Source organism: Sorghum bicolor, chromosome 3 (assembly GCF_000003195.3).
Source record: "Sorghum bicolor cultivar BTx623 chromosome 3, Sorghum_bicolor_NCBIv3, whole genome shotgun sequence".
Classification (NCBI taxonomy): domain Eukaryota; kingdom Viridiplantae; phylum Streptophyta; class Magnoliopsida; order Poales; family Poaceae; genus Sorghum; species Sorghum bicolor.
The window spans coordinates 55806608-55830296 of NC_012872.2; the positions used below are offsets into that span (position 1 = coordinate 55806608).

The 23689-nt window shown below is 42.5% G+C and overlaps 1 protein-coding gene across 1 annotated transcript; it reads left to right on the forward strand.

Moving 5' to 3' along the window:
• Window positions 3582-9116, forward strand: LOC8054391 (probable protein phosphatase 2C 7). The gene is made up of 8 exons (XM_002455916.2): window positions 3582-4589; window positions 5243-5370; window positions 5440-5538; window positions 5625-5777; window positions 7510-7596; window positions 7775-7866; window positions 8011-8085; window positions 8823-9116. Exons 1-8 carry the CDS (start codon window positions 4285-4287, stop codon window positions 8988-8990), a joined length of 1107 nt encoding a protein of 368 aa, XP_002455961.1. The 5' UTR covers window positions 3582-4284; the 3' UTR covers window positions 8991-9116.

A 23689-nucleotide genomic window follows, 5' to 3' on the forward strand; every position in this document is an offset into this window, starting at 1 on the left:
TGACAGTGAGGTCACTAGTGATGCCAAGTATGAAGTATTTTCTCTGTTTCATCAAATTATAAAAACAGTAAGCTGTTTAGTTCTCACCTAAAAACTTTTTACTTTATCACATTAAATATTTGAACATATAAAGCACTAAATATAGATTAAAAAATATTTAATTATATAGTTTGCATGTATTTTACAAGATAAACTTTAAACTTAATTAATCTATAATTAAACACTAATTACTATAGTTATAAATATGCTAAATGATTAAAAAAATATTTTTCTGCACTAAATAAGACCTAATAATTATCAACACGCCGCAAAGGTCGTGACCCCAACAGTGATGTCCACACACGCGTTGCAAACGTCGTACCTCAACAGTGGTGACGGTGCTGATAGTCGAGGTAGATGTAGCCGACATCCGTGCAGGCTGGCCTTGCAGCAAGCGCGCACGTATTCCGGGCGGGTCGTCGAGCGCACACGGTCATGCTCATTCCGGTGGCGCCCTGCATTATTCCGAAGATGGTGTCACCGCAGCGGAAGCTCGTGGTGCAGTTTGTGGCAGCTCTATCATCACTCGTGACATCGGATCGTGAGTCGTGACAGAGTGACAGTGGGATTTCTGTTTGTGGAAAAAGTCGGTACCTTGGCATGAATAGTTCTCACCCACGGATGATATAACAACTGATGAATGTTATCTAGCAAAATCAAATGTCTTATAATTTGACATGGAAGAAATAGTAAAATATTTGCCTAGAATTGACTTGGATTGTTGTCATACATGTTCTTAGGCCCGTCTCAATGCATAGTTTCATGGCACGGTTACCAAGACTATAAACTAGGTAACCGAGCCACAGGAGTTTCATGGAGATAAAACTCTTCTCTCATCTGATGAAACTCCTTCATTTAATGACCTTGCCAAATCAGTAATTTTGCTTATGTGGCACCCTATTTAATGTGTATGACAGTCTCATGAAACATGCATTGAGACTGACCTTATACACTCAACGAGTCATGCTCTTCGAGCAAGTTTAGTAGGGCTTCTAGAATGGCTCTGGTTCTGATTAAAGTTTGCCAAACAATCATTCAAAAAATAACTTCAGTGAGGTAGCCCAGAGGGCCAGAGGAGCTCAGAAAATATGGTTTCTATCAACTCATCTCTTAATCTTGACACAAATTATAACAAAACTGCCACTAGAATCATTTTTTGCCGAATATTTTCTAAAACTAATTTAACTTCACTAGAGAAGATGCTTTACAAGACGAGCCCAAGTCGGTCAAAGGCCCTACCAAATAGACCCTTCTACATTCTCGTGCATAAGTCTCTGAAAGCAGAAAGAGGAGCAAGATGCATGTATAGTAGCTCTAGCCTCCATGATTTTGCTACTAGTACCTGTCAATCTAAATAAGCAAAATCCCATACTATGAGGCATGCAGAAGGATTTGGTGGTCACCCTACCAATCACACTCCTAAAGTATTACAAGTAACAACCCTATTATCCTGTCAGCATTTACTCCAACACCTAAAATGGCATAGGCAGGTCCGCAAATGGCCTTCTCTTTTCCTACTTGATCCCCTAAACCAAATACATGGTTCAAAGCTTAAAGGTGGGAAGTTGCATCGTTTAGAGAAACTTCAGTAGCCACTATGAATTTTAATCTCTCTATGTATCTCTATCCAGGGAGCTGTGTATATTATCTTTGTATACCTACTTCAATAGGTTATCATAATTTTATTTGTGTGAAAAAAGTAAAAAAAACATAAGAAAACTACCATATATTGTATCTAAAGAGCCATGCAGCCTCTCCAAAAATAGAGAGCGAGAAGGGATATAGAGCAAAAATATGGAGATTGGTTTAGATATTCTAGTGGGGCATTTTTTTAGTTTGTTTTCTAACTTTGGTGATAAAAAAGCCATGTGAGAATATCTTGGAGATGCTTTTAGTTCTCCTTTTGATTTAGACCTGTTAAATAAATTTGTCAGAATTTGACTAATAATAGAACCCGTTGTTAGCTATATGTATGAGCCCACCAATAGTATAGTTGGCTACTAGGACATACTTCATCGATCGTTAATACTTGACCCACTTTCTTTTCTCCTAAAATCTTTTTGGAGCTCGTGTATGATCGATCTAGTTGTAAACGTAGTACAACCCACTTCTCTTCTCTCTTCTCTTTCTCCTTTCTCCACTTTAACATATAGCTCACTTAGAGCAACTCCATGAAACTTGTTATTCCCTACCATGTCATATGATTTGGAGAACTCAATGCAAAATAGGATTGTGATAGATTATCCATCACATTCTCCAAAAATAAATCATGGGCTATCCCTTATTTTTTTCTCGCCATAGAAAGTGAGCGGTGATCGCTCACCAAGGCCACGTGAAGCCCTCTCCCACGCACTTTCACCCCACCCCCACATGCACCATCGCTCATTCCAACACACTGACCTCTCGCGCCATCTCTATCTCCCTACTCTTTGAATTGCTTTCCTTGGACTAATAGCACACCATACAATTTCACAACCTATGAACCAAGAGAATAAGAGATTTGGATCCGAATTGAGAGTGGAACCTGCTCACAGAAGAACAGGGCAACACACCAAGTAAGCCGATACCCAAGATGGCTCACCTATAGAGAAGAGAAACCTTGGTTCATGTCACAACATATCTTTGTTCCACTAGCTACAACACGAGGGTGGAGCGGTGCCACAACAAAATACTGATGAAGCGGGTATGCTTGGGCAAGTTGTGTCGTGTGGGGCTTGGCGTGTGGAGGAGCAGATGGGCCAGTTGTAGGAGCCACACTTCTCTGAGAGAGGTGATAGGAGCGAACAATGAGGCGATTGAGAACGAGGTTAGGAGAGAGAGAAGGGGGAGGGGTGGGGAGGCACCAAGCCGGGTGGAAAGATTACTACTAGTAGAGTATGGTCTGTAGACGCTAGCATGTGTGGGCTCTACCACAATAGCACTGATGATCGAGAATGGGATTGTAGCTACAAAGACACTTAAGCTATCTAGCACCATAGGTACATCGGTGGTAGTCTAAGACGACATAGTGGCACCGAAAAGCCAATGCCACAAACCCTCGGACTTATGGATCTAAATAACTTTTGATGACATGGAAGATTTGAATATAAACAAGGCCAACGTTTTACATAGTCTATTGAAATAGTCTAGTGTTTTTGCATTGGTAGAGTTTATCTTAGAAATAGAAAGTAGCTAAATCAATAATTTGAATCTCTTTTTTGACTTGGAGTTACTCTATAATCACCCTTGATTATAGTACTTTGTCTGGCATTTTGTTTTTTATAGTAACTTTTGCTATACAATTAAATATTCACTATATCTAGATATTATATATTTTGCTAAAAAACTAGATATTATATATAGCAATAAAAATAATGATGTATATATATGTAATAAAAAAGTCAAAACATCTTATCAATTTATTTAGGCCTTGTTTAGTTTCCAAAATTTTTCAAGATTCCCTGTCACATCGAATCTTGCGGCATATGCATGAAGCATTAAGTATAGACGAAAACAAAAACTAATTATACAGTTTGCCTGTAAATCGCAAGACGAATCTTTTGACCCTAATTAATCTATGATTGGACAATATTTGCCACAACCAAACGAAAGTGTTACAGTAGCGAAATCTAAAAATTTTCGTGAACTGAACCAGCCCTTAGATCGGAAATTAGTCGAACCGTTCCATCCTTGATTGGGCCTCGGCCCAAGGCAATGCAATACTACAAGCCTACGGCGGAACCAATCACCTCACATTGGATACCGCCTCTCCCGACATCGCGCTCAGGGCTCGAAGCCGGTCCCACATGGCACCCGCCTCACTGACAGCTGAGCCTCGGTTACATGGTCCCACTGGTCATCCAAGTCAACCGCCCGTTGCAAACCAAACCCGCTTCCTCTGCCATCGTATCTCCGCTTCGCCTCCTTCCGATCGCCTCCGCCAACGGATCCCAACGGCAGCGCCACCCAAGTCCAGTTCACCCACGCCACGCGCGCGCTCACCGCCCGCCTGGCGCGCTCTCCCCCCCCTCTACGGGATTCTGCGGCCTTTTTAGATCGCCGCCGCCGCCGCCGCCTCAGTCCTGACGCTGCCGCCCGCCCGCGCGCCTTCCCCCTCCGGCTCCGGCCCTAGGTTCCGCTCTATCGGATCCAGGTCGCGCGTGGCGGACCCGCATTGCTCGAGCCAATCGGTTTCCGTTTTTGGAATTTTTGATCCGAGACGAGAGGTTATTATTTCCACCGCCGCTCCTAGGCGCGACGAGTTGGATGGCGTGCGATGGAGGCGGCGTGAAGGAGCAGGAGGGCCCCAGCGCGGCGTCTCCGGCCCCAAGTCCTGCGGCTGTGGCTAGGGCGAGGGCGAGGGCGGCGCGGCCTCCGAGGCCCAGGAGCCGCAAGGGGCTCGGCGTGCGGAACCAGCTGAAGCCCTGCCGAATCCTTGCAGCCCTCCAGAGGGCGAATGCCAGGGTGAGGGAAGCGGGGGAGGCGACCCTCGTGGCAGCCCTCGCGGCGGCGCAAAAGGAGAGCGAAAGGGAGAACGAGGTGGTGCCCGATGTGTGCGGCGGCTGGAAGAGGTAACGCCTCCTGGATCATGTGCGCTCTATTGCTAATGCTGTTTTTAGTTTGCAATTTTTAGGCTCCACTCAGTTACAATTGAGACATTTTCCTATGAGACGCTTAGGTATTGTTAGAAACTTACTTATTCGAGTTACCTCGTTTTATTTAGCTATATATATAACTCGAAGTATATGGTGTTTATTAATCAAGTTTAAGCGTTCAACTAACTTGTAGCATATATGACCATACGAGCACCTCCTTAATTAGATTGATAAGAGTTTCCTATTGATTCGCTGTTATAACAACAGTTATTGGTATACTTCTCTTTGTAACTAGCCTGTATGTACCAAACAAGGATGAATGGCAACCTGTTCTGAAGTCATTTACTGTATTTGGCAGACAATCAGTTCATATGTTATCTTGTTAATTTACAGAGGTTGCCATTCTCATACATAACAGTTGCATCATCATAGGACTTGGAGTGATTTCAAGTATGCATGGTGACTGGCACCCATAAGCATCCGTAGATTACTAGGTCACTGGAAGATGCTCCTCTTCCATTTAGAGACCCTATAAATAGTTTTTACCTGAGAATGCATGCCAGCGGCAAACCTATTTCTTTGTCAGTAACTCTTTTACTTGTTGTCCTTGTGAACATCTGTGCTTGCAGTGAGGATGGAAGTTTAAATTGTGGATACTCAAGCATTCGAGGTAGAAGGGCAACCATGGAAGACTTCTATGACATAAAATCTTCTAGAATTGATGATAAACAAATAAAATTTTTTGGAGTATTTGATGGTGAGGCATTCACTTTTCGAACACCTTATTTGCTCAGTTTAATTAACCTAACACCATTTGTAATCACAGGTCATGGAGGTACCCGCGCTGCTGGGTATTTGAAACAACACTTATTTGAAAACCTCCTGAAACATCCAGGGTTCATTGGTGATACTAAGTCCGCAATGAGTATGATGTTTTCTCCTAGATCCTTACTTAAAAATAATGCAGTTCATTTAGTAGTGAACAAGATCTTACAAATGGTAAATTTGCAGGTGAGTCCTATAAAAAAACTGACGCGGATTTCTTGGATGCTGAAGGCAATATTCAAGTTGGGTCTACTGCATCAACAGCAGTTTTGATTGACAACCATCTGTATGTGGCAAATGTTGGTGATTCAAGGGCTGTAATGTCAAAGGCAGGCAAAGGTTCTGTTTTTCTTAAATTCCATCGCTTCACTAGTCAAACTTGCATGTCCATGACACTTGCCATAAAAAAAATGATAATAGTGTATACTACTCCCTCCATCCCAAATTGTAAGTCATTCCAAGAATCTTGGAGAGTCAAAGCATTTTCATGTTTGACCAAACTTATAGAGAAAAATACTAAGATTTGTAACGTAAAGTGAGTATATTATGAACATATAATTAAAGAAGAATCTAATGATACTTAGTTGGTATCATAATAATAATTATTTTATCATATAAATTTGGTCAAAGTTAAAAAAGTTTGACTCTCCAAAATTCTTGGAATGACTTACAATTTGGGATGGAGGGAGTAACTACTAAGTATCACTTGATACCTTACACGCTAACAATCAGTTATGAACATTTTGATCGGTTGCCCATCATCATGATTGCTGCCTTGATTTCATTGTAAAAAGATGTGATATAAGAGGGATGTCCAAAAGGTGGAAATCATTTGACCGCATATTTTACCACAGACCTGTATCATGACACAGATGAAGTGTATTTTAGAATCCAGATTAACCTGGGCATTTGGAAAATGTCAAAACCAGCCCTACATGGTAGTCGGGTTCTCAACCACCTCGCGACTCCAAATTAACTGGCGTGGCAACAGGGTTCTATGGGCTATTTTCGAATAGCCATTGCCTGTACTACCCTAAGAAAATAGTCTTCACAGCTGGGCCATATGAACTATTTTCTTTTTGAGAACGTGACGTTCATGTGTTTCATCATCATTAAGATAAGGAGAGAATAAAAAAGAATACAGTACATTACAGTTAAATACAGTCCAGTGTGCAACGCACCCTGACAAGAAGATAAAAAAAATGGGTGGGTTGTTGTTTACAAGACATAAGCCGACCCAAACGAAGAAATGAAACTGTGAACCACACATTCGCTCCCGACCCCATGCCGGTTAGATAGGTGAACAAGCACTGAAGACTCCACATTTGTTGACGAGAAATAAATATGTCTGCACTCTGCAGACCTTCCAGTGGAAATGGTTCATCTAAGCACGACATGATGGAAGCACATGCTTATACGTTAGTTTGTGAAGAGCTAAACTGGGGTTAGGATGATTTTGGCTGCACATATGGCTTTCAAGTCTTTCATTGTTTGTTTTGTGGATTTTAAGGTGATTTTTTTTTGACAAAACCTCTAACTTGTGGGAGATATTTTTAAATCCACCCAAAAAATTATTATGACAACAAATTCAAGTATGGAGCAAGTTTGTGCTGTATTCTTTTCCTCCAGAAAAGAATCATCTAACTTCCTTTTATTCTTGTTCATTTGGTGAAAAAGGGAGCAACTGATCTATATAAATTGGTTAGTCATAATTGTATTGTATGGTGGGCTGGTGTCATAAAAGCTAGATACATTATGTTTCCATACTTATATTTTAAATATTTGATATGTACTCCCTTCATTCCAAATTATAAGATGTTTTGGCTTTTTTAGATACATTGCTGTTATTATGTATCAAGACAGCGTATATCTAAGTGCATAGCAATAGCTATGTGTCTAGATAAGACAAAACGTCTTATAATTTGGAGCGGAAGGAGTATGAAGCTGTATATTTGCTCAAAGAAACACTCTCAATTTTATCTTGTTTTGATTTTGACTAACATGTATTTTCTATTTATTGAATGCATCTTAGGATGTGTCGTTAAAGCAATTTGGTCACTCTTATTTGCAGCTATTGCACTCTCTGATGACCATAAACCAAACAGAAGTGATGAGCAAAAACGGATTGAGGATGCTGGAGGAGTTGTTGTTTGGTCTGGTAAGTCAAATTGATCATAACAATTGCTGGGCTCGTTGGGTAATTGGTTTAATGCGGGTTTATCTTTCTGCCAAAGTTATTACTGTTTATATCTACCTGGTTGAAATTCAATTACATCTACATCACAAGAGGTTCATCCAATGATGTTTTAGATGATAATGGTAAATGTACTTTTCAGGAACATGGAGGGTAGGTGGTATACTTGCAATGTCTAGGGCATTTGGCAATCGTTTGTTGAAGCAGTTCGTTGTTGCAGACCCTGAGATTCAGGTTTCTCTTGATGCTCATAAACTTTGTATTTCATCCATTGCAAGGGGGGAAATACAATAGAACCTCTGTAATGCGATATTTGACGACATTAATGCACTTAATCACAAATGGAGGCAGTTTACTTACTTGGAAACTTCTTGTCAGGATCTAGAAATAGATGGTGATGTGGAGTTTCTTATTTTGGCTAGTGATGGGCTCTGGGATGTGGTGCCAAATGAGGTTAGTATGCCATATACCAAATTTGGTACACGTATATGTGTTATTTCTTTTGGAGTAATCTCCCTGTTATGCTTTCTTTGAAAAGGATATATAAGTAGTTTCATATGCACAGACACATACATATTGACAATGAAATGCGACTTCTGCTTATGCATTATATTTCAATGACATTGTTTAGGTGCTGCTGTTGAAAGTACTTTGGTTATGCACCAAATAAACATGAAAACTTGCTAAGCTATGTCAAGTTCTAATGTGTAGGTGCTTTAGTTTGAACACATCCAATTTATCTTTAGCTTGGATTGGGAGTATCTTCATTTGCAAAATTATTGTAAAAAAATGAAGCCTCAAGTTATCAGCAATCAATGACATTTATATTGGATTTTGCTAGCTAGAAAGTTTTGTTGAAACTGATTAGTAAGCTTACATGGAAAAGATTTACTGATCTAGGGACAAATTGATAGTAGTGTCTCCACTTGTTACTGCTTATTCAACCATTAAATGCTCATGAAAATGCATGCATTATTCCTGATATACGCTCGTGGCATGTGTTTGTATTTCAGAAAAGAAAAATTCACGTGGTGTGTGGATCACAATACTTTCTCTAGTCGTGTAGACATGCAGTGATGTTTTCCTTGACGATTTTTTCTTGTGCACATAATAAAACTAAGGGTCAGCAGAAGCTGCACTCAACTGTTTCTTTCCTTGTCTGTGCTGATTGGTACATATGGTTGTTCCAGCATGCTGTTGCATTTGTGAAGGACGAGGATAGCCCTGAGGCTGCAGCCCGGAAGCTTACGGAGATCGCCTTCAGGCGTGGGAGCACTGACAACATTACATGCATTGTTGTAGAATTTTGCCACGATAAGATGATTGATGGTTCTCTCCCGTCAACCAATCAGAGTTGACTTCGTCATTTGTTTTTAATTATTCCAGATTTGCTGTCATTGCTGCGGCTCTCAAGTATGGCCGCATCATTGGTTGTCTATTATATTTGTTCGTTTAATATAGTCCTGCCTTGGTGATTTTGTTTGTTTCGGCTCCCCCAATTGATTAGTTTTTTTTTGCGTGATGGATAAAGCATGTTGTTTGGATGCTCAGGCACTGCTTCGTGCACACTGGACCCTGAGCACCCATGTTGATATTACTTCATTTTCGATCTTAGTTTATATTACTTCATTTGCGATCTCTTTTTCCACACCGGTAAAACCGGATTTCATTACCAAGGCAACGAAATTACAAAGTTCATATTTTGATCCAAGATCCAAGCTAAAATCCAAGCTAAAGAGAACAGACATATGTGACATATGTTCACCGAGAGAACACATGACTGAACCAGCCAAAAAAATCTCCGACCTAACAAGGACTAGAAACACCAAAGGAACAACAACGTCCTAGCAGCAAGGTTTAGTAACGTTACAACGAGCTCCTTGCCAAAACAGTCACTGGAGCAAGCGAACCACACCATCTAACAAAAGCTAGAGATAACTGGCTAACACAAGCTCAACTCCAAAAGCACAAGCTACTATCCAGCGAACGGCAGCATCTGAAGATCATCATGCGCCCGTGCTTGCATATCTTGATTGTGGAAGAAGAGCGCCGTGGATTTCACCACCTCAGCCCCTTGAATCACCTGCTCTTTGAGGTCCTCCTTGAATAGACCAGTCCAATATGCCAAAAAGGAACAAATCAAGCAAACAATCTCACTAGGAGATCTCATTTTCTTTTTATTAAAACATACATTGTTTCTGGTTCTCCAAATGGCCCAAACAACTGCCGCCAAACTGACGGTATGCATACTAGGCGCTTGAGGTAAAATATTTTGAACCCAAGTCCAGTACTGTTCCAAACTGTTTGGTCTACAAACAACTCCCAAAGACATACTTGGCTGTGGAGCATTCAAAAAATAAATGTTGAACACTCTCATTCTCAGAACAGAAAGCACAAGATTTATTTCCTTTCCATTTTCTTTTTCCCAGATTGCCTTTAGTAAGAATGCTATTTTGAATGACCAGCCTTATTTTCAAAGGTAGCTTCGCTTTCCAAATCCTACTGAAGTTAAGCCCATAATCATGTCTGCATAAATGCTTGTATGTAGACTTAACAAAGAAGATACCAGATTTCTCCGAGTCCCATTTAGCATAATCTTTATCAGAATTCAGGCTATAACGAAAAATAATGTCAAGCAGTCGTCTATATTGATTTTGAAGATCTTCATGAAGCCATCTCCTGAAGGATGGTCTCCAATTTTTCCTTTTCATTTCCTCAACCGAGCACTTTTGCCCCACATTAATCTGATAAAGCTCAGGGAACTTGTCTGCTAAGGAGACAAGACTACACCATTTATCATGCCAGAAACTAGTAGATTTGCCATTACCAACTCGCATCGTTCTTCCTTTCAAATATATGTGTCTCACCTTTAACAAGTCATTCCCTACAGGGGAATTTTTAGGGTTTTTAGTTAACATACAGATCATCCCTTTTTTCAGATATTTCTTCCTGACAATCTCCTGCCAAATGCCTTCGCCATTCTCAACTTTCCACCACCATTTGCACAACAAACTAATGTTCATTCGCCTCAAATCTTTAATACCTAGCCCTCCTTTACCTTTTGGCTTCGTAATCTTAATCCACTTAATTAAATGATACTTTTTCTTCATGCTGCCCCCCTGCCAAAAGAATTTTTTCCGGGCAGTATCCATCCTTTCAAGGACAGTTTTTGGCAACCAAAACATAGACATGGCATAGACTGGCAGATTGCTAAGATACGAGTTTACTAGCACTAACCTCCCGCCCAGGCTCAAAGCACTACCTTTCCAACCATCAAGACGTTTCATGATTTTTTCACAAATAGGTAGCCAATCAGCAATATGAATTCTGGATCCAGCTGAACAATTGAACATATTTGAGAAATCAAGACTTTTACTTTCCTCTTGACTTACCATAATAACTTCACTCTTAGTGAAGTTGATTTTCAATCCCGACATATCTTCATACAAGTATAAGAGAAGCTTAAGGTAAGATGCCTGCTCTTTGTCATCTTGGATACAAAAAATAGTGTCATCCGCATATTGTAACACTGCGACTCCATTTTTAATATACTCAGGAACCGGACCTTTTATCAAATTATTCCTTTGAGTAAGAGTTATCATTTTAGCCAAAGTATCATTTGCGATCTCTTATTTAGCCAAAAACAAACTTCCTTTTCAATCTGCTGTAAGCTGTGTTTTTTGCGACTCCTGATTGCTGGAGCGTAGCCCTTTTGATTGATTGTAAAGTTACTGCCCTTCTTAAACTGTCATAATAACATGAGAAATGGTTCCTGAGCTTCAACTGCACTTTACAAGCTGCATTGCGGGCTTGTGTTGTACTGTATCTCCCCACAGTATATTCTTCTCTAGAGAATATGACTAGTGTTTTTCACAATCAATTTTTTAGCCCTGCGGCTGCGTCTCCTGTTGTTGTAGACACATTTTAGCCCTCTTTGGCACAGTTGTGCGTGGCGTGACTTCACTGACAATGTTTAGTGGGCCATTTTTCTCTCTCCTCTCCTAAAATAACTAGACTCACATAGGCTTTATAGGCTTCCATGAGTTGTTTGCACATAATGTTAAAAAAGTGGAGAAACTCAAGCCCCGTAAGGCTAGACTTAGTGGGTAGTTTTATGACATTGTTCTAAAATTGCCATGTCACATATAAGGAAATGAAATTAGGATGAAACATTCACTCTCAATATAAAGTTTCATTCTATAATATCATATGCATTTAATTCCATGGCTCGTACATAGATAGTAATCGTGTCGAGAGAGTTTTATCTAAATAAAATTTATTTCTTCTCTCTTCTTAAATACATTGTCATGTCATAAAAAATACCTTAATCTATTTAATACAAATAAAACCCACTTAAAAACTTACATAGAGTTCGACCTAAGATGTGCCAAAGAGGCTCTAATTCGTATGCCACTAATGTTAACTTGCCACATTTTCAACATAAAGTTGTGTGAGGTAGTTGAATATATGTTACCTTCTTTTTTACATGACATAATAGCTTTGTTCTAAGTCAAACATAGATTTTTGACCATTCATTTCAAACAATACTTATAGTTTCACAACATATGACTATTATGAAACCATCTCTCATAGTGAATCTAAAAACATAAATCTTATACCATGAAACTACATTTAATTTATTTCTAAATTAATAATAAAATGTACAAATATTTGATTTAGGATAAAAGCTAATACGACATGTAAAAGTAGAGGATGCACATAAGACAAATTGGCTTTCCCAAATGTTCTGACTTCTCATTTGAGTGTTTATGTAACAACCAACAACATGGTTTATATAAGAGCAACTCCAGCAGGACCGCTACTAGAGCCCCCAATTTAAGGTGGGCACCCAAATCTCCTCCTTGACCCGATTTCTATTGGCCCAACGAGCCAGCCCCACCCATTGGTTTCCTCTCCATGCGCGTACGGACCACGACTGCCCGCCCAGAGTTCCTCCCCGCCCGGCCATGGAGCACGAGCACAAGCCACCTGCCTCTGCCACAACTGCCGAAAGCTCACACCTCACACCTGCGACCTTCTAGCGGTGAGGACAATGCAGATCCGGCCGCCCAACTAGGCGTTGTACGCACAGCTCACCTCCCCGGCGGATCTGTTGCAGTGAAGGACCGACTCCTCCTGCCTAGTGCCGAGGAAGGTACGCCCCACCTGCATGGCTTACCTCCCTACATGCTCCTTCTCCGTGCGCTGCCTCGCCGCGCGAGCAGCGTCGGCCCTCCGACACAGGACCGAGCGAGCAATGTCAGCCCTCTAGCGCACGAGCGCAGGCCGCTGCTCTATTGCGTGCTCTGCTCCCTCCAGTCTCGTGTATAGAGGAAGAAGAAAGGGGAAGAAGAAAGAGAAGTAGGTCCCGTCTATCATTTTCTATAAATTTGGAGGCTCAAATTTGGGTGCAGTTGTTGGAGTAGAAGCAGAAAACTAAGCCAATAAAAATAGGGGAAGCTCCCAAATCAAATTTGAGGAGCCTGATTTTGGTTCCCTTGCTGGAGTTGCTCTAAGAGCCGTTTTTCTTCTTCATGTAAATCACTAGAAGCATGTGAAGCCATATTTTTTGAGCTCCACGAGCTCTCTCTCCTAACCTCCTAGGTGAATCGAAGCCGTAAGTGCCCAAGAGCCATGTCAGATGAGTGTCTTGAATGATACTCCATTTGTTTTAAATCTCTACAACTAAAAATTATGGAGAGGACCCATCTACCATATCTATAGTGAAGCCACAACTTCTCTTTTACTGTGTTATGATAGGCTTGTGAAATTTGTGTTAACCAAATGCCTTTGCCTCGGCTCTGGGTTCGTGTTATATATGGCCAAGAACAGACCTTGGCGTGGCTTTTACAAGAAGTCAAGATTACAAGATAATCATGTGTTACCTACTTGAGTTACAAGACAAGATCTACAACTAACTAACAACCCTACGTGCTAGTCAAGTAGATCACGGTAGATAGCACTAACCGACTATGTGAAAGGTCCTTGTTTGGTTTTGGTAATTGAGTGACAACTTAGGTGGACTAATAGTGTTTATGTGAGATACACAGGAGATTAGTCCACAGGTGATTATGTGATGATGGAGGAGCTCATTGCATATGAGACATGACATGGAGTCATGTGACCCAGGTGGAGAAGATCAAGATGAGGCTTGGCTTGATGGACCGGTTGCAAGAGTGAAGGGCAAGTCGGAGGCTTTGAAGCGAGGGACCGCGTGTGACGGTGAAGCTTGAGCAAGACTTGGCGCCGATGGACCGAGGCAACGGTGAAGAGCAAGTGAGGTCAAGATCGATGAACCAATACGGTCACGTGATGATATGAAGTGGATCATATCATTTGGTGATTGGTTGGTGCATGTGTTGCATCAACATTGGAGGAGATGGAATGGAAAGCGCAAGGCAAAGGTATAACCTAGGGCATTTCCATTTCACCGGTCATAGGTGTGTAGAGAAGTTTATGACCGGATTTAGGATAGATGGCCGTACTATCAAGAGGGGCAAACTTGTTTGCATATCGGTCATCTAGTGCCACTTGAGCGATCTAACTTTGCATACGTGTTAGGATCGAGTGGTGTGGCAAGTTTGAGAGGCTAACTCCTTTGGGAAAATGTTTGTGAAAATGCTAACACACATGCACATGGTGGTGTACACTTGGTGGTGTTGGCACATTTACAAAGGAGGTGGAGTTCCTAGGGTTGAGAGGCGTGTGGGTTCCTCTCTCCCTCCCGCCGAGCTTGCGAGGCGGGATTCGGCGCTTTTGAGAAAAATAAGTGTATATTTTCTATTGCGCTGGTGGGAAATTTAGAGAAGTCGCGGGAGTGTTTTCTCACTGAGAAACACTCACCGGACGCTGAGTGCGGAGGCACCGGACGCTGGCCTCAGCGTCCGGTGAGCTTGACCCCGCTAGGGTTAAGCACCGGACGCACTCTGAGAGCGTCCGGTGGTTAGCGTCCGGTGTGAGGGGTTTTTGCAACCCTCTCTGCGCACGAGTCCGGTGAGCACCGGACCATCCGGTGCCTAGCGTCCGGTGAGGTCGCGAGTTTGACAAACTCTCTGCGCACGAGTCCGGTGAGCACCGGACCGTCCGGTGCCCATCGTCCGGTGGTGCTGTGCAGGCGCGCGTGCGAAGTAGCCGTTGGCGGCAACGGTCGACTTCAAACGGCTAGTGACACGTGGCGGTCAGCTGAGCACCGGACGCTGGGTGTTGAGCGACCGGTGGCTCCTTGAGAGCGTCCGGTGCTCATGTGTTTTGCCCAGTGAAGGGGCAACGGCTAGTTTAGCCCTTGGGGCTATAAATAGAAGTGGTGGCCGGCCTTGGCCGGTGCTGAGCACCCTTGGGACTTAGTGTCCATGCTTGGGGAGTGCTAGTGAAGCCTCTAACTCACATATGCTTGATAGTGATCATTCGATTGTGTGAGTGAGCGATTCTAGTGTGTTGCATTGAGAGATTGCATCGAGTGGCACTAGGTGTTCGTGTTGCAAGCCAGTAGTGCTTGTTACTCTTGGAGGTTGCCACCTCCTAGACGACTTGGTGGCTTGTGACTCCGTCGAAGCACGCAAGGAGATTGTGCGGTGCTCCGGAGAAGAGATTGTGAGGGGTACGGTGCTCACCCCGCGGGGATCGCGAAGAGCAACTCTAGTTGAGCGAGACGTGAAGAGCGACAAGTGGTCCGGCCGGGTCAAGTGCTAGAGCTTGTGGTAAGCACTCCACGTGGGAGAGTGTGACTTGCGGGTCACCACTAGCAAGAGGACCGGCGGCAACCTTGGAGCTTGTCTCAACGGGGACGTAGCTTGGTGGCAACCAAGTGAACCTCGGGAGAAAATCATCGTGTCAACATTGTTCTTCCCGTTGGTTTGCAAGTCCCTAACACAAGCTCGTTCTTACGTTCATATACTTGTGCTTGTGTAGTTGCTCTTGTAATTAGTTAGCTTGTGTAGCTTGCTAGTTGCCTTCTTGCTTGTGTAGCTAGAAGTAGTTCCCTTGCGTGACTAATTTGGTTTGTGTAACCTTGTTAGTCACATTGCTTAGTTTGTGTAGCTAAGTAAGTTGCGCTCTCTAATTTGGCATTAGTTGCCTTGTTATTGAGCTTGCTAGTGAGCTTAGGCTTTGTGCGCTTTGCCTCACTAGTTTGTGTAGGAGCTCCCTCGGTTTGCAAAGTACTAGTTGCATAGGTTTGTGTGACCTTGCTCCTAGAATTGGTTAGGTGAGCTCTTGCTAAGGTAGCACCTTGCTTGCTTGTTTAGGATCTTTTCAAGGTGCTAGAGAACTTAGATAGAGGGGTGTAGTCTTGGCTAGACCGATAGTTTTAATTCCGCATTTGTTTCGGTTAGCCGGTGCGATAAGTTTTTAGAAAGGACTATTCATCCCCCCTCTAGTCCGCCATCTCGACCCTTCACTATGTTACAATATACCAAAGATATTCTAACATCCCCTCTCAATCTCAACCTCCTTCAAGATTGAGATTGTTTCGAAACTGAACTAACTTGGCTAACGGCAAGGCCTTTGTAAACCCATCAGCCAATTGGTCATTGGTGCCAATATGTCGAACTTGAAGAAGTTTATGGGCCACTCTTTCTTTGACAAAGTGATAATCAATCTCAATATGCTTCGTTCGTGCATGAAACACAGGATTAGCAGTCAGATAAGTAGCCCCAAGATTGTCACACCATAACTGTGCTGCAGCCGGATGTTGAACTCCTATTTCAGTTAATATTTTCTGCACCCAGATCATTTCTGCAGTGGCATCAGCAAGAGCCTTGTACTCAGCTTCTGTACTCGACCTGGACACAGTGGCTTGCTTTCGTGCATGCCATGAGATCAAATTCTGACCTAAAAAGACTGCAAAACCACCAGTAGACCGCCTATCATCTGTGCACCCTGCCCAATCAGCATCAGAGAAGGCACTGACAACCATGGAACTTGACTGTTGTATCCGCAGGCCTAGCTTTAAAGTTCCATTGATATAGCGAAGAATCCTTTTAACAGCTCCCCAATGAACCGTAGTAGGGGCATGTAAGAATTGACATGCTTTGTTGACTGCAAAGGAGAGATCACGGCGAGTTAAGGTAAGATACTGGAGTGCACCAACAACACTTCTATAATTTGTAGCATCTTGAGGTCCAAGCAAAACTCCTTCTGACGCACTGGGCTTCTCAACTGTCGACAATGGCGTATTCATAGACTTGCTGCTCCTCATGTTTGTTATCCAAAGAATATCATCTGCATATTTTTCTTGAGATAGAACCAGACCATTCCTATCCTTCTTTACCTCAATACCGAGGAAATAGTGCAGATCACCTAGGTCTTTCAGAGCAAATTCTTTTTCCAAATCAGAGAGCAGTGCAAGAGTGGCTTCTTGAGATGAGCTTGCAACAATAATGTCATCAACATATACTAAAACAAACATTGTGTGTCCACCCTTGCTATAATAGAACAAAGATGTATCTGCCCTTGAAGCCTTGAATCCTAGGGATAGGAGCTTGCCATACAATCGTGAGTACCATGCACGAGGCGCCTGTTTAGGACCATAAAGAGCTTTATCTAGTCTGCATACAAACGAGGGTCTCTCCTTGTCATGGTACCCTGGAGGTTGTCTCATGTAAACCTCTTCTTTAAGAATCCCATGCAGAAAAGCATTTTGTACATCCAGTTGATGGAGAAACCATCCTTTTGTGACTGCAATTGAGAGGATGAGTCTAATTGTGGCAGCCTTGACTACAGGACTAAAAGTGTCCTCATAGTCAATCCCATACCATTGCTTGAAGCCTTTAGCAACGAGACGTGCTTTGAATCTGTCAACAGTGCCATCAGCTCGCTTCTTGATCTTGTACACCCACTTGCAGTCAATGATATTTTTGCCTATTGGTGGAGGAACTAGATGCCAGGTTTTATTCCTTTGAAGAGCTTGGAACTCACTATCCATCGCCGCTACCCAACGTGAATCTTTCAATGCTGCACTAACAGAATTAGGCTCGCCAGATGCTGCAATTGACAAGCCATACCTGACGGTGCCATCAGTGTAAAGTTTCGGTTTGTGAATCCCACGCTGCAACCTGGTGATCGGCCGCTGTGGAGGTACGACAGCTTGCTCCGCAGAGGATCCGGAGGAGGAGATCCCAACAGTGTCACCTGGGGACACCGCATCGACAGCAGCACCGATCTCCCCCAGCATCCGGATCTGTCTGGTGTATGGTTGCCGCAGGTGTTGACGAGGCTGATTCTGGCGCAGAAGATCCTAGGTCAGCGTCATCAGGTGAAAGCCCAAGTTTGGTTTTGGTAATTAATGACACCAAGTTGCTAATGCCTTGTGTTTAAGTGATTTGAGTTAGGCATAGCAACACATGTGATGAAGGTGCATGGTGGCATGGAAAGGTGGCCACATGATCACATAGGGATGAAGCATGAAGTGAAGATCATGGTGATAGACGAGGAGCAAAGTTATCAAGGCAAAGGTATAAACATAGGGTTTTACTTTTGCCAGTCTAAGATGAGTAGAGAAGTGATTGACCGGGTTTAGGATAGATAGCCGACTATCAAGAGGGGAAATCACGGTCATCTCTCGAATCAAGTGCTACTAGGTCCATATCTTGAGCATATGCATTAGGATCTAGTAAAGTGCTAACCTAACTCCTTTGGTGAAAATGTTTTGTGAAAATGCTAACACCTTGCACTTGTTGGTACACTTGGTGGTGTTGGCACACCTTAAGAAGGAGGTAGAAAGTTTCCTGTGTGCCGGTGGAAAGTTCCTTGTGCACCAGTAGAAAGTTTCTTGTCTACCGGTGGAAAGTTTCTTGTTGGCAGTGGAAAGTTGTGATCCTGCGTTTTTGACAAACTCTCTGCGCATGAGACCGGTGAGTACCGGACGCGTCCGGTGCCCACTTGGTAGCATCCGGTGGTCCGCAGGTGACCGTTAGAGATCAACGTGTGAGATTCAAGTAGGGGACACGTGACTGTTTCTGGAGCACCGGACGCACTGTTCCAGCGTCCGGTGGCTGCCTGCAGTGAGTCCGGTGCCCCCGTTTTCAGCCCAGTAAAAGCAGCCAACAGCTAGTTTCTTTGAGGGGGCTTCTAAATAGTTGGTGGCCGGCTTTGAGAGGTTCTCTCTTGGACTTTTGAATACTTGAGGCATACTTTTAGCTAGAGAACACTCCCTCCACTCATCTCCTTGCTTGATTGCTAATCCTAGTGAGATTGAGTGAGATTCAAGTGCATTGCTTTGAGAGTTGCATTTAGTGGCACTTGATTCTTGAGTTTGCTGCGGATTTCTTGTTACTCTTGGGTGTTTCCCGACGCCCTAGACGGCTTGGAGCAGCGGTGGTGTTGAGCTCGTGATTGGAGATTGTTTCGAGCCTCACCAAGTGATTTGTGAGGGGTTCTTGAGCCTTCCCCGCGGGAGATCGCAATTGGCTACTCTAGTGGATTGCTCGTGGCTTGGAGGATCCCCATCTTGTGAGTGGATGTGCGGCACCCGCTGAGGGTTTGGCTTTGGATTGCCAATTAGCTCGTGATCCATCAAGTGGGTGTATCGCCACAACGAGGCGTAGCTTGCCGGGAAGCAAGTGAACCTCGGTAAAAAATCTTGTGTCATTTCTTGCCGAGGTCTCTCTTGTGATTGTGTACGTGATTGATTGGATATATCTCATCTCTACAACGACGGTATAACAATCACTCTCCTCTCTTTAATTACTTGCCTACCTAGTTAGTTTAGCTTGTGTAGCTTAGTTCTTGTTAGTATAGAGTTGTTGTGTAGCCTTCTCTAGTCGTTGTGGTTTAGTGTTTAGCTCTCTTGCTAGACTTGTATAGGTGGCTTGCATAGCTTAGTTGTGCTAGTGCTAGAATAGCTTCGCCATTTATTTTACTAACTCACTTGTCTAGTTGAAGTTTGTAGAATTTTTAAATAGGCTATTCACCCCCCTCTAGCCATTTGGACCTTTCAAGTGGTATCGGAGCATAGGCACCGTTTATTTGAGGCTTAACAACCTACGGTGAAGAAATGGCTCTTAGTTTGCATATCAACAACACCAAGAAGGCACCTTACTTTGATGGCACAAATTATGCTTATTGGAAGGTCAAGATGACCGCCCATCTCAAGTCAATCAATAGAGAAGTTTGGAAGGTGACCGAAACAAAGTTTGAGGTTGCAAATGAGAATGCACCAACACCGGTTGAAGAAAAGAAGCTTCAATGCAATGACATTGCAATTAGTGCTCTTCATGAAGCTCTTGATGACAAGACCTTTGAGCAAATCAAGAACATTGAGGTTGCTCATGATGCATGGGAAAAATTAGAAGAAACATTTGAAGGCACCAAAGGTACCAAGACCGCCAAGGCATACATCCTCCAAGAAAAGTTCTCAAGCTTCAAGATGTAAGAAGATGAAAGTGTGCTGGAGATGTTTCACCGGTTGCAAGTCATTGTGAATGAACTCAAGGCACTTGGGGAATAAGTAAAAGATAGTCAATTCTCTATGAAGTTCTTGAGAAGCTTGCCCAAGAGATTTGACACGTTGATCACCGTGCTAGTCAAGACAACACTTAGTGAATCAACTCCCCAACAAGTCTTCCAAGAAGTAATGACCGATGATGCTTATAGAGAAGATGATGAGAAGGATAAGTTGATCAAGAAAAGGAAGAAGGATGGTGAGAAGAAGGATGATGAAAAGAAGAAGAGTGTGGCATTCAAGGCCTCCACATCCAAGGGCAAAGCCTAGCAAGAATCATCAAGTGAAGAAGAAGCAAGCTCTTGTGATAGTGATGAAGATGAGGAGATGGCTCTTCTTGTCAAAAGATTTGGCAAGTTTATGAAGAAGAAGGCCTATCGGGCAAGAAGAAAGAAGAGCTCCTCCAAGAAGAATGACCATTCCATGAGGTGCTTTAGATGCCATAGCAAGGATCATCTCATCGCCAAGTGTCCTTATGATAGTGATGATGAAGATGCTATCAAGAAGGAAAGAAAGAAGCAAAAGAAGAAGCAAGAAAAGAAGGAAGGATCAAACAAGAAGAAGGGTGATGCCCATGTTGCAACTTGGGATAGTGATGACTCCTCAAGTGATGATGAGAGCACCAAGAAGAAGGCGCATGCTAGCATTGCAATTCAAGAAAAGAGCTCCATCTTCGACACTCCATCATGCTTCATGGCTAAGGCCACTAAGGTATCATCCGATGATGAGAGTGATCATGATAGTGATAGTGATAGTGATTATGATGATGAACCAACTAAAGAAGAACTAATCACTATGCTAGAAGATTGCACTCATCACTATAAAGAAACTAGAAAGGAGTGCAAGGCCTTGCTTAAGGATAAGAAAACCCTTGAGCAAGAACTTGATGAGCTTAGAGCATCTTATGAGAGTCTAAAGAAAGACCATAAGAAGCTTCAAAAGGCTCACATTAAGCTTGAAGAAGCTCATTCCTCTCTAGTTAACAAGTGTAAAAATGAGCCAACTAAAATTGAAAAAACTCAAACTTGCAACATAGGCATTGTTGACGGTTCTTAAGTATCAATTTTAATTATCAAATAAACAAGATAAAGGACCAATATGCAACCAACACCTAGAATTAGGGTTTGATCTGACAGAATTCCACGAGTTTTGTTGTTTATCTGTTTCTGCAGGGGGTTATCAGGAAATAAGGAAGAAAGGCCCACATGTCGGGATTACATAGAGATATCAACGCACCGCGTGATTTTCTACCATCTAGAAGACTCCAGAAGCCACGAGAAGAAAACAGAGGCCGAAAGGGGCCAGGCCCAGGGTGCCCGCCCTGGTGACCTGGGCGCCCGCCCCCTGTTGGATGCCAATCAGGACTCTGTTCGCACGGGATGTTCCACTGACCTATTGGATCAAGAATAACATAGTACCACCTTGCCTACCGACCCAAAAACGCATAGAGGAGGAGGACTATATAAGGAGACCCCCCTGGCCCCTGGAGAAGACATGAAGAAATTATCATAGAGATTGAGGGGTGCCCTCGAAGGAAAACCTCTTCTCTAATTAATATTTCTTTTTAGGCTTAGCAACCAATGTAAAGTAGAAATATATCTTCTAGTTTCTACTAGATTGAGAGAGATAGAGTGGAGGTGTAGATTAGAGGAAGCCCGGCCTGTCGGTGTCTACTCCAAGCTTGTACCTGCGGGATCAAGTTCTCCTAACCCGAAGCTTGCTCCTAGGATTCTTTAGTATTTCGACTTCTAAATTCTAGTAAGTTCTTGTTTTATTGTTCTTATGGTTTATGAGTTTACTTTAATCTCTTCGCGTAGAGTTTAGAGTAATCATTGCTAGCGTAAACGTGGTGTTTAGGCTAGGGTACTCATAGATATTCCCTGACTAGCTGGACCGTGGTAGTAGTGAGGAACGTGACAATTCCGAGTTACCTTTGCAGACCATATCTCGTTAGCAGGAAGGATAGGGTTTATAGGTGCGGGTTGAACATCCTTTGTGGTGTCTAGATTCCGTTAGCCTCCCCATTAGAACAGTAGATCATCCTTACCAAGGTTAGAAGGAGACTACAGTTGCAGTCTTCTCTATTTATCACTCACATCGAAAGACATTCTTTGTGCCTAAAAGGTTAGTAGTAATAGACCGGTTAGTCAGATGCACTCTTTCTCCTAGTGGTAAAAAAATAAATACGATACTCTGGATAATTTCCTGGGTGAAGTGCTCACCGATATCCGTGCGCTTGCGGATCAATTCCTTATTGCGTTCCCAAATATCAACAAGCATTTCTGGCGTCGTTGCCGGGGAGAAAGACGGTTGCTGAGATAACCTGAGTCTTACTACTAGCTTGTATCTATACTTTTATCTTTTCTTATCTTTTATATTCTTTATTTATTTTCTTTACTCTTACCTTATGGAAAACCAAAATTCTAAATCGATCCATGAGTCTGCAATCCCTTCAGTAACTGACCTTTTACCATGGGAATCATCACAGCCTATCCAAACATCCCAGTATAAGTTAAGTTCTAGGTTGATTGCCATGATTCGAAACCTATCTTTTTCGGGAAAGGAAGACGAAAACCCTTACCTTCATATTAGAGATTTTGAGCAAACATGTGATTGTCTTCGCATTGAAGGCATTTCTGATAAAACTTTACGTTGGAAGCCTTTTCCTTTTTCTTTAAGGAGAGAAGCTAGACAATGGTACAGTCAGAAGGTAAGTCAACAACAAGGTGAATGGGGAGTTTTACGAGCCAACTTTTGTCTAGATTTCTATTCCCTTGACCGTATAGCCGACCTTAGACTCGAAGTCCTATCTTTTAAACAAAAAGATAATGAAACTTTGGGAAAATCCTGGAAACGTTTTTCTGATCTTTTAGAATCTGGTCCAAACCTTAATCTTGAAGACCCTGTTCTTTTATTTTACTTTTTTCGAGGTCTTCATAAAAATCACAAACAAATGCTACACACAATGTCTATAGGTTCTTTCTTTCGCATCCTTGCTGATGAAGCTAGAGTGATCCTAGATAGAATCCTAGAAGCTGAGATGGATAATACCCTTCATGATGAAACCTATGAAGCCGAAGTAGACACTCTGCCAAATTCTTCATCTACTTTAGCTATCCCAAGTTCTAAGCCACAAGAGGAAGAAATTCCACCACCGGACTTCATGCTGGATATAGAATCCGATCTTTTTGCCGATTTTGGAAATATTTCAAACTACCATTCTATTGACAAACCCCAAAACGACCAGTTTAGCATTTATTTACCAAGTGAATATCAATTGAGAGAGCTTATCTCAGTAATGAGTAGCGAATGGTTGGAGGAATTAGAGCTTTCCTCTGATGTGATCCGTTTGGACACACCCTCTATAACTATACGCTGTGCTTATAATTCTGATCGATTTAATGCTCTTTATAATCCTGTTGTGGGGATCAATATCATGTCTGAATCTTTTGCACTTAAACTATTTAAAAATCTTGTCTTAACCCCCACAACAAAGGTCATAAAGGAATCTTCGGGACGATTAGTCCCCAGTCTTGGAATTATTAATGTCCTACCTCTTACGGTAGAAGGCTCCATGGTTCATTTGAACTTCTATATCTTTGATACATGGGACTTCGA

Coding starts and splice junctions, on each gene's coding strand:
- LOC8054391 (XM_002455916.2), top strand. CDS start 4,285: ATGGCGTGCGATGGAGGCGGCGTGAAGGAGCAGGAGGGCCCCAGCGCG. Junction 5,539..5,624: donor TGATACTAAGTCCGCAATGA/GTATGATGTTTT, acceptor GTAAATTTGCAG/GTGAGTCCTATAAAAAAACT. Junction 5,778..7,509: donor AATGTCAAAGGCAGGCAAAG/GTTCTGTTTTTC, acceptor TCTTATTTGCAG/CTATTGCACTCTCTGATGAC.